The sequence below is a fragment of the Tachysurus fulvidraco genome, chromosome 20, assembly GCF_022655615.1.
Source record: "Tachysurus fulvidraco isolate hzauxx_2018 chromosome 20, HZAU_PFXX_2.0, whole genome shotgun sequence".
Classification (NCBI taxonomy): Eukaryota; Metazoa; Chordata; class Actinopteri; order Siluriformes; family Bagridae; genus Tachysurus; species Tachysurus fulvidraco.
The window spans coordinates 12,423,941-12,438,545 of NC_062537.1; the positions used below are offsets into that span (position 1 = coordinate 12,423,941).

Sequence of the window (14,605 nt, forward strand, 5' to 3'; positions counted from 1 at the left end):
GGCATCCTGCATTTGAGTCCACCCTGACACCTTGATCATTACAGCATAGGATGGAATCCTCCACATAATATGACAGGCTTTTGATTCTCCACATTATAAGTCAACAATTTCATAATGGATGCTATCACATAATATACTATGATACATGAAGACTCAGGTTTTAAAGCCAGTGATTGGATATTTGATGATAGACTACAATAGGATACAATTTAATTTCATATGACAATGATTTAACATTTGACATAGCATGAATATACTGTGATACTATAAAATGATAATATGATTCACTACCCTCCATAATATCCTCAATACACCTTAGACTGATTATGTGACCAACTATGTTCAGAGTCATCTGGGGTAGGTCTGCTTTCAAATGTGATTCATGATGTAGAGAAGGTAGAGTTTTAATGATCAGAGTCATAGGCAAATTAGTTTGCAGTCTATATACACAGTGGTTTAAAACATTCATTATTTTCTCCAGGCCAGTTGTCTGTCCCCTTTGATAATAACTGATTTATAATCTATTCCAATAGATAATTATCCATTTATGTTTGATTCTTTGAAATTGTTGCATTTTAAATCAACATACGAATCCAAACTTTCGTATATGAGACCCAATAGCTCCTAGATGCTTGTCTTTTGTAGTATGGCTAGTTATCAGAGATAATTCCACAGATGTGTAGTTTACTGCATTCATATGACTTTTCTTTTTCTTTAAGAAATTCATTATAAAATCTCAGTGACACCAGCATCTTATGTAATATATTTAATTAGTTTTAGAATATTCTGATCAGGTTTATACATATTTAAACACATATACAGACACAGATTGCATGTGATATCAAGTATGTTACATCTTCTGGCTACACAGTTGATAATCTTTTATGCAAAAATGGAGAGGCATTGAGACATGTCACAATTTATTGTAAGCACACATCCTACACTCTATATGATCTCCAAGTCATTGTAATGATTATTATGTATCAACTATATCTTAGTAACCAGATAATCACATAGATTTATATGTAACTAAGGTTTACATTTCTGGTCTGTCAGGCTTCTCTCATAAGTAGTTGTATTCCTCTCTTTTTTTGTCCTCTTCTCCTTTACTTTCTTCTGTTTTCATTGGCTCCTCTTTATGTCACCAAACATACCAAAGAGCTTATTTAAATACTTTTTATCTATATATTCAGAGTGCAACACTGAAAAAAAATTGTGCTTAAACATTCATTCATTCATTTTCTTCCATTTATCCGAACTTCTCTGGTCACGGGGAGCCTGTGCCTATCTCAGGCGTCATCGGGCATCAAGGCAGGATACACCCTGGACGGAGTGCCAACCCATCGCAGGGCTGTGCTTAAACAATGACAACTATATTTCTTTTGTAAAGTTAAGTGTGCTTTTGGATTGCAGTAATGTAAAAGACTTTTTTTGGAGATCTGCAGTTTGTGTGGAGCAGGTAAACAAACATTGGCTAAATCTTTAAGAAACAAAAAAAAAAATTATAAAATTGCATTCAAGGTTTTGGTATAATCTCCCATTTATTATGCACCACTTAAACAGAATAGATCTATGTATGCTATTTTAATTAAACCTATACAGTATCTATAAAGTCTATAAAATCTATACTTCAGCTAATTTTACTTTAGTCCGAGGGCAGAAATAAAAGCCAGGATGGAGACTATACCCAGATGTTGAGTCACAGCACTGGCACCTACAACACACATATAAAACATCAAAAACTGTGCAATCACTGCTACATCTTACAGACTTTTTAACAATTGCTAACAAGTTATATTTTAACAAACTGATTTTTGTGAACTTTAACAAACTATGTCTCAACATGTAGTGCTTACTTCTGTTGACATCCTGAATATTAACACCTTCAGACAATAAAGGTCATATAAAAGTATAAAAGTTATGCTAGTATAACTTGTAAATAAACTCCACACTAGTGTCTAAAACTAAAAACTTTAAACAAACTATAGTGTTTTATAGCTTCTTCAAAGCTTTTTTTTATTTTAAAAATCACCTGAACTCTTGATGCTGTAGGTGGTTTCCATGCCTGCTCGGATGTGGTCATCCACATGGCAGTGCAGCAGCCATGTTCCCTTAGTGTATGCCACCAACTCCAGTGTCTGAAATGTGCCTGGAATCAAGTCAAAAACATCGTCCCGGTGGGGCAGGTCTGTCTGCTCCATGGAGGAGAATTAAAGAAAGCAGTGTACATGTAAACATTTGTTCAGTTTCGTAGTTTAAAAAAAGAAATATATTTTATCCATGATATATTTTATCATTATCATTATTTTATCCAATGATATATATTTTTTCCATGATATACATCTGAATAATAATGACTAGCACAGCCTGATGTGTTTTATTATCACCTTGTAGATGAAGGTCTGACCATGTAAATGCACTGTGTGCAGATCAGCTTGACCACCCAACCCAAGGAGATACCAGTTTACTCTCTCCCCTTGCCACATTTCCACTCCCTTAAGGTTTCCATACAGCTTGCCATTAATTCCTGAAAAATGAGAATGAATAACACAATACTGACAAGGGTTGAACCTCAAAATGAGGTTTTTTAAATAATTGTGAAGGTATAAAATTTCTACAATAAACAGATAGTAGTCAGGAAAAATAACATGGTAAAGTCTCACCATGCATTTTGTTACTCTCGACAAAATCATCATTTCTGATCAGAGGCTTTGAGCTGTTGTAATAGGTTTGGATGTTTTGCTCCAGGTACCATGACATATTCTCATCAAAGATAAAGAAAAGAAGTGCAATTTCTCTATCCACATCCAGTCTTTGTCTGTTCTGGTTTAGTGTCCCTTTCCTGCAGATCACCAAGGGCCCAACTAGCCCACTGACTGTGTCCTGAAACCCAGTACAACATCCAAGAGGAGGCATCAAACATCATCTTCAGTTCATAACGATAAAAAAGAATCTATATAGTCTGTATGCAGTGACAGATTTCTTGTGTGATCTATAGATGCCTGACAGTAACTTTTTAGAGAGATTTTCATCTGAATATTCTTACATATAACATAGTGATGGCCGGTTTGTGAACGAATCGTTCTTTTGAACCGGTTCTTTTTAGTGAACTGGATGAACCAGTTTAACAAATTGGAGTGATTCGTTCTAAACAATTCCCATCCTGACTCAGCGCTGATCCACAAGTTACAAAAGTTACTCACTTTCGGTCATGCCTGACAGCCCCTCCGAGTCTAAATAAACTAATATCCTGGAGTATATGTAACTCCTGTACACTGAACTGAGACATGTTGTGCTGAGAGAACTGTGAGCTTGAGCTGTTGATACTGCGCATGCGTGCATCACTGAACCGATACAGCGAATCATCAGTACAGAACCGAGAACTGTTTCTTTTGGACGCGTCCGACATACTGAGAATCAATGAACTGTTGTTACTGCGCATGCGTAAATGACTGAACTGAAACAGCTGGAAACAAATGGAAATGGTTATGATTTAATGTCAATATCAACGTATGAGTGTTTAACTCCGTTGCATTAGTTTTTGAAACAACTGATGGAGCGAAAGAAACATTTCAAAATTATGCTTTTTTTTGTAAATTTTTGTAAGTTGATGAAGATTAGTTTATTAACTTTATATCTTTAAGACACGTAAAACAACCACGTTTTTGCACATCAATGCCTGTACTGGGTGTTTTAGTTGCAAAACTTAAATGTACGAAACATATTCAACAAAATTTATGATTACAAAGAGCTTTTCAAACGTGTTAAATTGATTGTACTAATATCTGCCGGCAGCGGCGGGATGAAGGAATTTGAATTGCGTCATCACGTCAGGACGTAAAAGAACTGGTGAACTGGATTATTGAACTGGTTCATTAAAACGAACTGTCCGAAAAAAAACGGTTCGCGGAAAAGAACCGAACTTCCCATCACTATTAACGTGTATTTTTTTGACATTTCACAAATTTGCTATATCCAGGAAAGTGAACCATCAGAACAGTTTTAATCTCAAATCAATTTAAACTTCCAGTTCAAGTTAAAACAGAACACACAGAAGCTTATTTTTCTAGTCGGCATTTAACTAGCTGCTGATGTTTGTCTACTCACCCACCGTTCACATTGATCCAGTGTAGTACCTATGTAAAGGTATTATAATGTATATGTGTTCATTCACTGCTCATTTGAGATCACCTTAATGAAGTCCACGGTAGAGTAGTAAGCAAATGTGATGCAGTTTGGATCAGAGACTCCTGGCCCAGAACTCTCTGGAACAATCCACTGGTACATACTCATGTTTCCTGCAGTTAATGATTACACACTTCTGTTTAAAAATTCATTCTTTTTTCATTCAAATAATTTTTATTCCATCCAAAATTTTAGATGTCCAAACTTGCAGGATTCCTCACCAGGCAAAACAGGTGCTGGATTCTGAGGTGAGGTCTTCACTCCATGAGGCTGGATCGAGTATGGACGACTAGCTTTATTAAGGAATGTAATATGAACTACTTCACCGACCTCTGCCCTGATGATTGGACCTACACACAAACACACACACGGATGTACAGATGACAGTTACACTACATGACAATCAACAAATAGCAAAGAGGATTAAGGACCAGTTAGAAAATCATATCTTTGTACCCAGGATTTCCAGATGCTTCTCTGAAGATGACCGTAGCTTCTTGGTCCTGAAGGTGGCATCAGTGTACTCTCTATAAATCACTTTTTTATATTTTGAGCCAAGCCTATTCTCACCAGTTCCCACAAATATACTGCCTGGACTAAGAAACAGAGTGTCCATTAAAAGTTTGATAAAAACTGCACCTATAATAAAGATACTTATGTGTGTTTGTAAATACCTGTCCTCCTCTGTGGTGTTGAAGTACTCGAGCTCCCATGTGCGATTGGGTGAGTAGTCCCACTCTAGCTCTTCTGCAGAGATGTAGTAATGTGCTGTGGGAGCAGAGGCATTGGCAGATGATCTCTGCCTACAGTTCTTCACTCTGTACTGCTGCTTCATCCCTCCCATGTAATGGTCAGTCACTTTGCAGCTCACCTCAAAAAGTCCTGTATTCACACATACATCAGTACACAGTAATTGACAATGATTCTCTACACTCGGCAACAGAAGCCAGTAGGGGACGCACACTGAGATTTCCCGTGCGAAGGAAGTCAGTTCCCCACAATTGTAGAGGCTGATTAAATTTTGCCTTTGTTTTCATTGTCTGTGTCTGCTATTACTCATGGCCAGCTTTTGAAATGGAGATTAAGGAGTAAAATCGAAACTAAAATGGAACACAGAAAGAAAACAAACGGATAAATATCATAGATAGATAGATAGATAGATAGATAGATAGATAGATAGATAGATAGATAGATAGATAGATAGATAGATAGATAGATAGATAGATAGATAGAACATTGAGTTGCAGATAAAATTTTCTGATTTATTTTCAAGATTCCATTGTTTTTGTATTTAATTTCGGTGTCTTGTTTGTTTCCTGACTCTGTGTTGTGCAGTCTGTCTACATGATTGTTCAGGGGAGGTGTGCATGCTTCAATGGTTCAAAGTTTCCTCAAGCTTTTCAAAAAACACACCCAAACGCTTGATCTTGACTGCACATAAACCCTGCTTGCCCATTGAAGCCAGAAAGGGTGTCTGCTTTGCTATTGGATCACTGACTGATTAAATTGTTTTGATAATAATATAATTTTTTTTGAGAAATAGTTAAAAGGTGAAAAATCAAAAGCATCATCTTATCCAGTCTTCCAACTGACTGCTCAATGTTTGGCGTTGTTCTGTATGTAATGTAATAATGTATAGTTGTCAGATTTTAGTATTTTTAAGCTTTTCATGCAAGGTTTACACTGACACAAAACAAATGATTTAGATTAATTCCACTGACTTGTTTGTAATTTTGCTTGAAATTAAATTAAATCTTTAGAAACTGTTTTATCCTATCCATCAGAAGTATTTCTCAGGGTATCTTGAATATCCTGGGAGCAGTGGGTACAAGGGTACAATTTATACCTATGGGCAATTTAGTGCATCCTCCAATCCACCTTTTGGCGTTTGATTGTATGGTGGGAAGAAACTAACAAAAACACTGATATAAGGAAACTGACCGGTTGTATCTGGTTGCATGAAAACATTAACAGCAGTGTGCGGGAACACAGCAAGGGTGTCACGGGTGATGCCGTCTCTGTGGAAGGTGTTTCCCTGGAAGTACACCCCATGCATGTCCATATCTGTGCCGAGGCCTAGGACATGCCATCTCACTCGGTCACCATCACATACCTCCAGCCCTGGTAGGTTCCCGTACATGTAGCCATTCACTGCTGTATTACACCCGATCAAAGACACAGATGAAACTAGACAGCATGGAATATCCTCTATTTTATATTGTACTGTATCCTCTATATTGTATAGTAATTATTGGAAAAACAGTTTGTCCGAAAGCAAAGAAAATGAATAATGTGAAAATATGAACAACTCCTAGGCCTTCACATTGAAAATAATTTAACTCATGACTCATAAATTATGAGAAAGTGACAGTGTGTATGTTACCATGCATCATGTTGCTCTCCTGAAATCCTTCATTCTCTGGGTCTGATTCATTTGTACCATATATCTGAATATTGTTCTTCAGATACCAGCTTGAGTTTTCATCCATCACAGCGAAAAGTAGGAAGAACTCTTTGTCCACATCTTTCTTATATTATCAGCAAAGAATAAAAAAAAATGTTAAAACCTATTTTTGAAATATAATATACATATATTATGTAACTGTAGAGAAAAGCATACCTGGGTATTATTGGGGGTCAGTGCACCTCTCTTACACACAAGTAGAGGTCCAAGGAGGCCAGAGTTGGTATCTCTGATAGGTTCATGGGAAGAAAAGTAAAGGTAAGAGATGCAGGCCTGGTCACTGTCAGATGGCCCTTCTCTCACATACCACGTGTAGTTGAAGGAATTTCCTGGCTGTACGTTAGATCCTTTTTTTTCTGTATCTAATGATCAAATATAAAATCAATAAGATATCAATAAGATAAACCTGAAAAAAACTAGTTATAATTAGTTAAGACTCTATAGGTAAGATGCTCTGGCCAATCATAATTAGGACAGAATTGTAAAATTTCATAAGAGCAAATTATTTCATAGGAATTGCTGCTTATTATCTATTATTTTTCAAGCTGAAATGTTGCCTTCATATTAGTCTAAGTAAGCTTAGGCTGTATTTTGTTTATTAGTATATTTGTTATGAGCTGCTTCTTATTTAAAATATAGATAAAAAAATACAGCAAAAATTACAGAAAGTTCAACAAAAAAAGGAACTGGGTATTGAAAGTCTGTATTGTCCCCTTCTCACCGTCTTCATATTGAGCTCCTTCATATAACTTTGCGTATTGAAGACCATGGGACTGAATGCTGTAATTTCTATCAGCCTTGTTCAAAAATGTGAGCTGTAAAGTATCCCCAACTTCAGCTCTGAGTACAGGACCTGACGAAGAAAAAAAAAAGAAATAGTATAGAACAAGGTAATACAAATATCGATACAAAATCTCCCTACTTGAAGGAGAGTGCTGTATCTGTAGGATATACACTATGTAAATATAACTACAGTATCTGTGACATGTAATATGCTTTAAAATGTACATCCTGGACATCCTCATACTGTTCTTATGCAACAATAATAATGTTTTTATATCATTCTTTTTTCTTTCTGGCAACCTTTATATATCAAATACACAATGTATGTAATATTTAAAAATGGTTGTCTACCTAGTATGCCTAGGTACGCATCCTTGCTGATGTTTTCTGTAAATGTTTCATCGGTGTATGCTCTATATACCACTTTTGTATACTCTCCACCAAGACGACCATTACCCGTACCAAAATACAGCTCTGAATTGCTAAGAAGAGTAAAAAGACAATGTAGATAGAGTATGGCTTATATTTTAGATTAAAAAACTGTACAAGCAATCGATTAATAATATAATGTCAGTTAAAAAATTGAAACTAGAAACTGAATAAAAAATAGTTCAGCTTCATACCTTCCACTTTCATTCAGTGAAACATTAGTGAAACTGTCGGTTCCTGATGGGGCGTAGTTCCATCGAACCAGCTCAGCAGCAATGAAGTATTTCCTCACTGTCCCATTCAGAGGAGTGACAGAGGAGTTTGTCTCCCCAGCACATTGTGAAACATTGAACAGTGCCTGCATACCATCTGCACACAAACATCATTACTCTTTCCAGCATTAGGTCACAGCTGGTTAGATCCGCAATACTCACACAGGTTTACTCTGCTGTATATCTAAACTATACTTATATATACTTAATATGGGAGAAATCATCTTTTAAAATGCAAAACTGTTTACAGACTAATATTTTGCTTTACATATTCAAAATTGAACCCATTGTCTGGAATGTAGATTTTATACAATTCTCCCAATAATTAAATATAAGTATTTCCAATATGAATGTATTGGAACTTTATGCAAATGTCAGCTTTGTCAGACCAAGAGATGCATGTCTTTTAGAACAAAATTAATGGATGTCATGCATGGTTCAAATGCAACACATTTTTAAAGCTGAAAGTCTACCTTGTATATGGCTGTTAACCTGACAGCTCAGCATCCATCTTCCTATTGTTAAGGGCTCCATCAATGCAGTCATGAAAGTGGCAGGAAACAGGCTGACAGTGTCAAAACGATGTCCATCAATCAGTAACGTCTGCCCATGAAAATATGCCGAGTGGATATCTACTTCATTGCCCATGCCAATGAAATGCCATGAAACTTTTTTGTTCTGGCACATGTCAAGCCCAGGAAGGTTCCCAAACACATATCCATTAATAGCTATAAAATATGATGAAGAATGTTATGCTATTGATAGTATTAGTTTTCAGAATTTCAGCTCCGTCTTTGGCATTCAGATACTGCCCCAACAAAGATATACTTACCATTCATCTGGTTAGACCGCTGGAAGTCTGGATCAGATGGTTCGACACCTTTAGGATCCGAACAGAACGTTTGGATGTTTTCTTCTAGGTACCAGCTCAGGTTTTCATTCACCACACTAAATAAGAGGAGGAAGTCTTTATCAACATCTGTCCTCCGTACCTGCGAGTAGGTATCCCCTGATGGAGCAGGCTGCAGGATCCCTGATTGAAACAGACCATAAATATTAGGGGTGAAACTGAACATGTGTAACTAAGCATAAAATGTATCCTAAATGAATGTGAATACAGATCTAATCAATAGGCAAATTTTTTCTTTTTTTTTTTTTAAATCATGCCAAGAAATTCACACCTCAACTGTAACTCCAAAAAAGGCTTGTAACGCCCAAAATGGTTGTTTTGTTTTTCTCTATTTAAAGTTGTATGTGGTATAATGCTCACAAAAAATTAATTTGTTTTTAGAATATTGTAAAATTGTTTGTTTATTGTGCATGTTTTTTTCATCATGTACAGTATGCCAAGGTCTTAGTCAATGAAAAACAAAACCAGAAACAAAATCCAATAGTCAAATTGCTACCACTCATCTATGGATATACACTGAGTGTAATGTGTGATAACGCCATTGTTTGATTACAGATGTACCTTTCTTGCAAGTCAGCAGAGCTCCTATAAGTCCAGATGAGATGTCATGGTAGGCAATCACATGTGAATGATAAGCCCAAGTCAGGCAGTTGGAATCTCCCTGAGTGGGAGCAAACTCTGGCTTTACTCTCCAGGTATAAGTATAATTTCCACCCGGAGGAACACCATCATCCTGCTTCTGTGCTATAGAGCTGTTATCTGGATATAGCGCTCCTGATACACATGACATCAATTTAGTCCATATCACATTGCTTGGATATTATTTAAAACATGGAAACTGAGAGTTATATTATACATTAACCTCTTAAGCCCTCAAGTTTAATATCAGATATCCTCAATTTTCGTGTAAAAATAGTTCTAACAAAAAGGCAGCTTTAATGGAAGACAGACATTGAGTAGGATGAGTGTGGGGAAAATGTATATGTCTTGTATTCATATAGATTACATTCCTTCACTACATGTATTTCTGTAAAAGCTCCATGACATAAATAAAATAGATCAGTGCCCTATGACTTCTGAAAACTTAAATAATGTGCTGACCTTTTTACCAGTTTATAATTATTTCTCTGTTTAGAATCATCAGATTTGGGAATAATGCATTACTTATTCATAATTCACAGCTAAACATTGACTTGATAAAATGTTTTTTCTTAAGAACCTTTTTTGTTGTTTAGTATATAATGCTCTTGACCAGGAGAGCACTGATCACACAAAGGAGTCCATTTGTAACAACACCACCCGCAATTAAATTTTTTAATAAATTTACGCGAATGGATTAAACACTTTCTGTCTCTGTGCCACAACTTTAATACACAATTTCCTTGTACAGTCACTATAAATGCATATGCTGATAAACCTCTCATTTGTAAATACAGTCAAAACACCAGTTGGCTGTTAGTTGTAATAAGTCAAATGTAATGATTTGTTTCTGTGGTTATTCATGGTATAGATTTAACTGTGCATTCGTCATTATTATTTTTGTTGAGAGATTGACAATTTAGATGTTTTTGCATAATCTATAGTGTTTCATGGTTTCATCAGTCCCAAGGAAATCAATTTTGCCATTTTAAGATGTTGACTCCATCAGGCTGGATTGAGTTCAATGTGCTACTGTCTAAACAAATAACAATGGCACCAACTAAGCTCCACATTTGTGATAAGAGATCTTCCTCAATATTGGGTGTCAGTGCAGTTTTAGGAGAAAAAATCTATTGACAAAGAGACAAAAAAAGAAAATGCCTAGTCATTTTCGAGACCTTATCGTGTCTAGTCTAGATCATTTGAAGAAACAGGATGTCCTACTTAGAAGATAATGACTGCATTATGACGCAAAGTGTCTTTTTTCCCCATTACCGTATCCTTTTTCCTTTAAGGAATAGGGGTTTTCATGTAACAAAACCAGACCACAGTTACGCAGTTGGCCCTAAGCATCATATACCCCATGAATCTGATCTACTGAATAAATGTTTCAGTACATTGAAAAATCGTTTCTCTCTCGTTTAGCGCTGTTCAATTTTTACACCATATATTTTTGTGTGTTCAACATGTTTTAAATGGCCTCAGCAGACATATTTTACCCTCTGAGTCTTTCTCATAGTGGACTCCATGTGGGTGAAGTGAATATCTTCTGTAGGCAAAGTTCTTCAGATGGATCACAATGTCATCTCCAACCTCAGCATGAATCACAGGCCCCAGGTAACCCAGCCAAGTTGGTTTGAAGATTTCCTGTGAATATGTCGCATCTGTGTACTGCCTGTATATGGCTTTCTTATACACATGGCCAATTCGATGGGGACCTTGAAGCAGGAACAGTGATGCATCACTAGAACACAATAAACAATACAATAGTTTCTATTACTGGTACACTATTATTTTCAGCAAATACAGAGGACCTAAACTTGAAACTATGTGGGTTACATAATTATATGTATATTGTTACATTAGATTCAACATAAGCATGCATGAAATTGAAATGTGGTTCATTTCTAAGGGAACATTAGAGATTGAGCACCTGAAACCGAACCCGACAACTGGTTCTGCATCTTAACTAGTATCTAAAATGCATCTATTTTTTTCTGAAATTAATTGCAATCTGATTATAGGAGTAGAATCAAATTTCAATTCCTATACTATTACTATATTGTAATTGAATTTTTTTCAATTCCACTGATCAGCAATAACATTAAGACCAACTGCCTATTGTTGTGTAGGAACCACAGCTCTGACCAAAGAAGCTCTGACTCCACAAGACAAAGGTGTGTGACAGTGTGTTGTGGTATCTGACACCAACAAGTTAGCAGCAGATCACTTAATTCCTGGAAACTGTGAGGTGGAGCCTTTATGGATCACTTGTTTGTCCAACACAAACCACAGATGCTCAATTTAATTGAGAATTCTGCACAATTAACAGACCAAGTCAAAACCATTAACTCTTTTCATCATTCAAACCACCCTGAACACGTTTCCAGTATAGCAGGTTTTACTTGGCCTACAGCAATGTTTAATTAGGTTTTCGTGTCAAAGTAACCTCCATACAAATGCCAGGACTCATGATGTCCCAGTAGAAAATTTCCTGGAGCATCACAATGCTAGCTAGTATATAATGTTATATTTTTAGTCTTTATTTATTGGTCATTTTTAGTCTTTAATCTTTATTAGTATATTGTAATGTGTTTTCACACTTTATTTTATATTTAGTAAATATTTTACTGTTTGCACACATTAAAGTACCTGATTGGTACTTTATGTAATGCAGGTCATTTTAATCTTCTTTAGTTCTGTGTTGTTTCAATTAGTGCCATGATCCTAGAGCAAAGGCTCTTTCAGAAGTGGGCAAGGGTCAGCATGAGCACTCTAACTGCTCTGTGGTTATGCAGCCCCATACGCAGCAAACTTTGTGGCACTGTGTGTATTGGCACATTTGTAGCATAGCCAGCATTTTCAGCAATTTGTGCTACATTATCAATTTGGCCTCAGATCCTTATGCTTGCCCATTTATCCTGCTTTCAACACATCAACTGATACTGAAATGGAACAATTATGCACAATTGCTTAATAACATTTCTAAGAAATTGTTTTGTTCCCTGCTTTTTTATTTAGACGTTTTATCCTTAAAGGTCTTTTTTTCTGGTTAGTAACAGTATTAGTGACAGTAGTGACAATAGTGACAGTTTGAACTTGAAAGTTTAAGGATTTTTTTTTTGTTGTTGTTGTTGTTGAATACTTTTACTTTCAGTTTCATAAGATTTTAACACATTATCTATCAGCCTCTTTACTTCAACTAGGGAATCATTTCTCAATTAAGATTCTTTAAGATAAATAAAACAGATTAGATTATTTATTTACCTATTTATTTATTTGTTTGTTTGTTTATTTTTGGGGAGGGGGACTACACATACAGTAAGTATCAAACTATTCAATAACATGTTAACTTTTAGTAGTATCACATAACACCTTATCTCAGTGCTGACTGATATATTGACACAATATTGATATATTGATCCAAGAATGATATAATCAAATATTGCAAAATAAATTACAAACTAGAAACTCACTCATCTTGAGTAACTGGTTTCCCTGTGATGCGGTTGTAACCTCCAGGTGCATAATCCCAATTCTCTTCTCTTATCCCGATAAAGAAAGTTCGTGTGATTCCTTCATTTTGTCCAAAGAGGGTGCAAAAAGTGATTAGACTCAATAAACACCGACGGTTTATATGATACTCCATTCTGTAAACTGCAGCGTGTTTTCAGTGAAGTGCTCTGAAAGCTGGATGATAATGACGAGGCAGGGGATAGTAGGGTTCAGACTATGGCACACGGAACATCCCATAATTTGAGGAATCTGGAGCTTCCCAACACATCTGCGTAATTAACCAGTGGAGGCGCGCGCACGTAACGTCCACCAAGTTAATCACAGGTTCTCATTTATTCTTTTTTTTTATGATATTTCATTTCAATTTTTGTTTGTATAGTATATAGTGTGATCATAACTCTGTTATTTAATCAAAGATCGTTAGAGTAAAACAGATGGACGGCGCATAGTGAAAAACAGCCCAAAGGAATGTCCCTAATGTGTTATTCTGCTTATTTCGCAGTGTTTCTTTCCTAATGAACGTCAGGTTGTGATTTTAGTTATCTATTACATTTCTAAGAACCAGGTTATGTTTTTTTACAATCCTATTATCACGAACACACACACACACACACACACACACACACACACACACACACACACACACACACACACACACACACACACACAAAAGAAAATGCTTCGATTTTGCATTATAATAAAAACTATTTTCATTAAAAAATTAGATCTTGTCATGTTACAGAGACACATAAACATAGTCCTATTTCTTAAAAACTCCCATGGCAGAAAATCTGACTGTTTTAAATGGGAGACTTTGAAGACCCTTCTATAAATGTTACATGAACATCTCCTAACAAAAACATGACTAATTCAATGATTACACTGAGTAATCTTTACTAAACAGCATGCTTTAGAATAATTTATTATTAAGCTTAGATTAGGTGGAGTGTCTACACTATATCCATGTTTATAAACAATTACAACGGAAATAGTAATATTCAAGAGGATCTATGCAGCTGAATAATCACATATTTATACAAGTTCAATGTCTCCAAAGATTCATAAACTTTTATACCTAATGTTTATAATACAGCCAGAACTGATGTCAGAAACATGTAGTATGGCACATGTAAATTGATACAGTATCTACTGACCAATCAGATTCTATGATATAAACAAAAAATAAGCTAACAAGTTTTGTTGTTGTTTTATCCTGACCTGTATTGGCTTAGATGTGGCTTTAGTGATTGCTGCCGTCTTTAGTCAAAGATGCCACTAAAGCTAGATGCAGTTTTATTACAGTTGCACAGTAGATGAAACTTGGACACAGATGCAGCATGAGAGTATAAAAATTACCCCTGAAGGGAAAAGCCTAAAGAATAAAAAGAAGATGATAATAATAATAAT

General features: G+C 35.7%; 1 protein-coding gene across 1 annotated transcript; it reads right to left on the reverse strand.

Annotated features, from left to right (window-relative positions):
* Positions 1-854: 854 nt before the first annotated feature.
* LOC113644212 (ferroxidase HEPHL1-like) lies at positions 855-13,465 on the reverse strand. The gene is made up of 19 exons (XM_027148862.2): positions 13,159-13,465; positions 11,182-11,426; positions 9,605-9,817; positions 8,966-9,166; positions 8,607-8,861; positions 8,056-8,230; positions 7,784-7,914; positions 7,371-7,502; positions 6,806-7,011; positions 6,569-6,713; positions 6,127-6,339; positions 4,860-5,067; positions 4,642-4,781; positions 4,407-4,535; positions 4,192-4,298; positions 2,664-2,883; positions 2,388-2,527; positions 2,033-2,192; positions 855-1,714 (listed from the first exon to the last, which is right to left on the reverse strand). The coding sequence occupies exons 1-19, from the start codon at positions 13,329-13,331 to the stop codon at positions 1,641-1,643; spliced, it is 3,267 nt and encodes a 1,088-aa protein (XP_027004663.2). The 5' UTR covers positions 13,332-13,465; the 3' UTR covers positions 855-1,640.
* Positions 13,466-14,605: the final 1,140 nt, after the last annotated feature.

Bases quoted from the DNA above. Each gene is read 5' to 3' on its own strand.
- LOC113644212 (XM_027148862.2), bottom strand. From the start codon at position 13,331: ATGGAGTATCATATAAACCGTCGGTGTTTATTGAGTCTAATCACTTTT. The intron at 7,503-7,783 runs GTAGACAACCAT...TTTCTTCGTCAG, and splicing joins TGCGTACCTAGGCATACTAG to GTCCTGTACTCAGAGCTGAA. The intron at 4,299-4,406 runs GTGAGGAATCCT...CATTAACTGCAG, and splicing joins TCCAGCACCTGTTTTGCCTG to GAAACATGAGTATGTACCAG.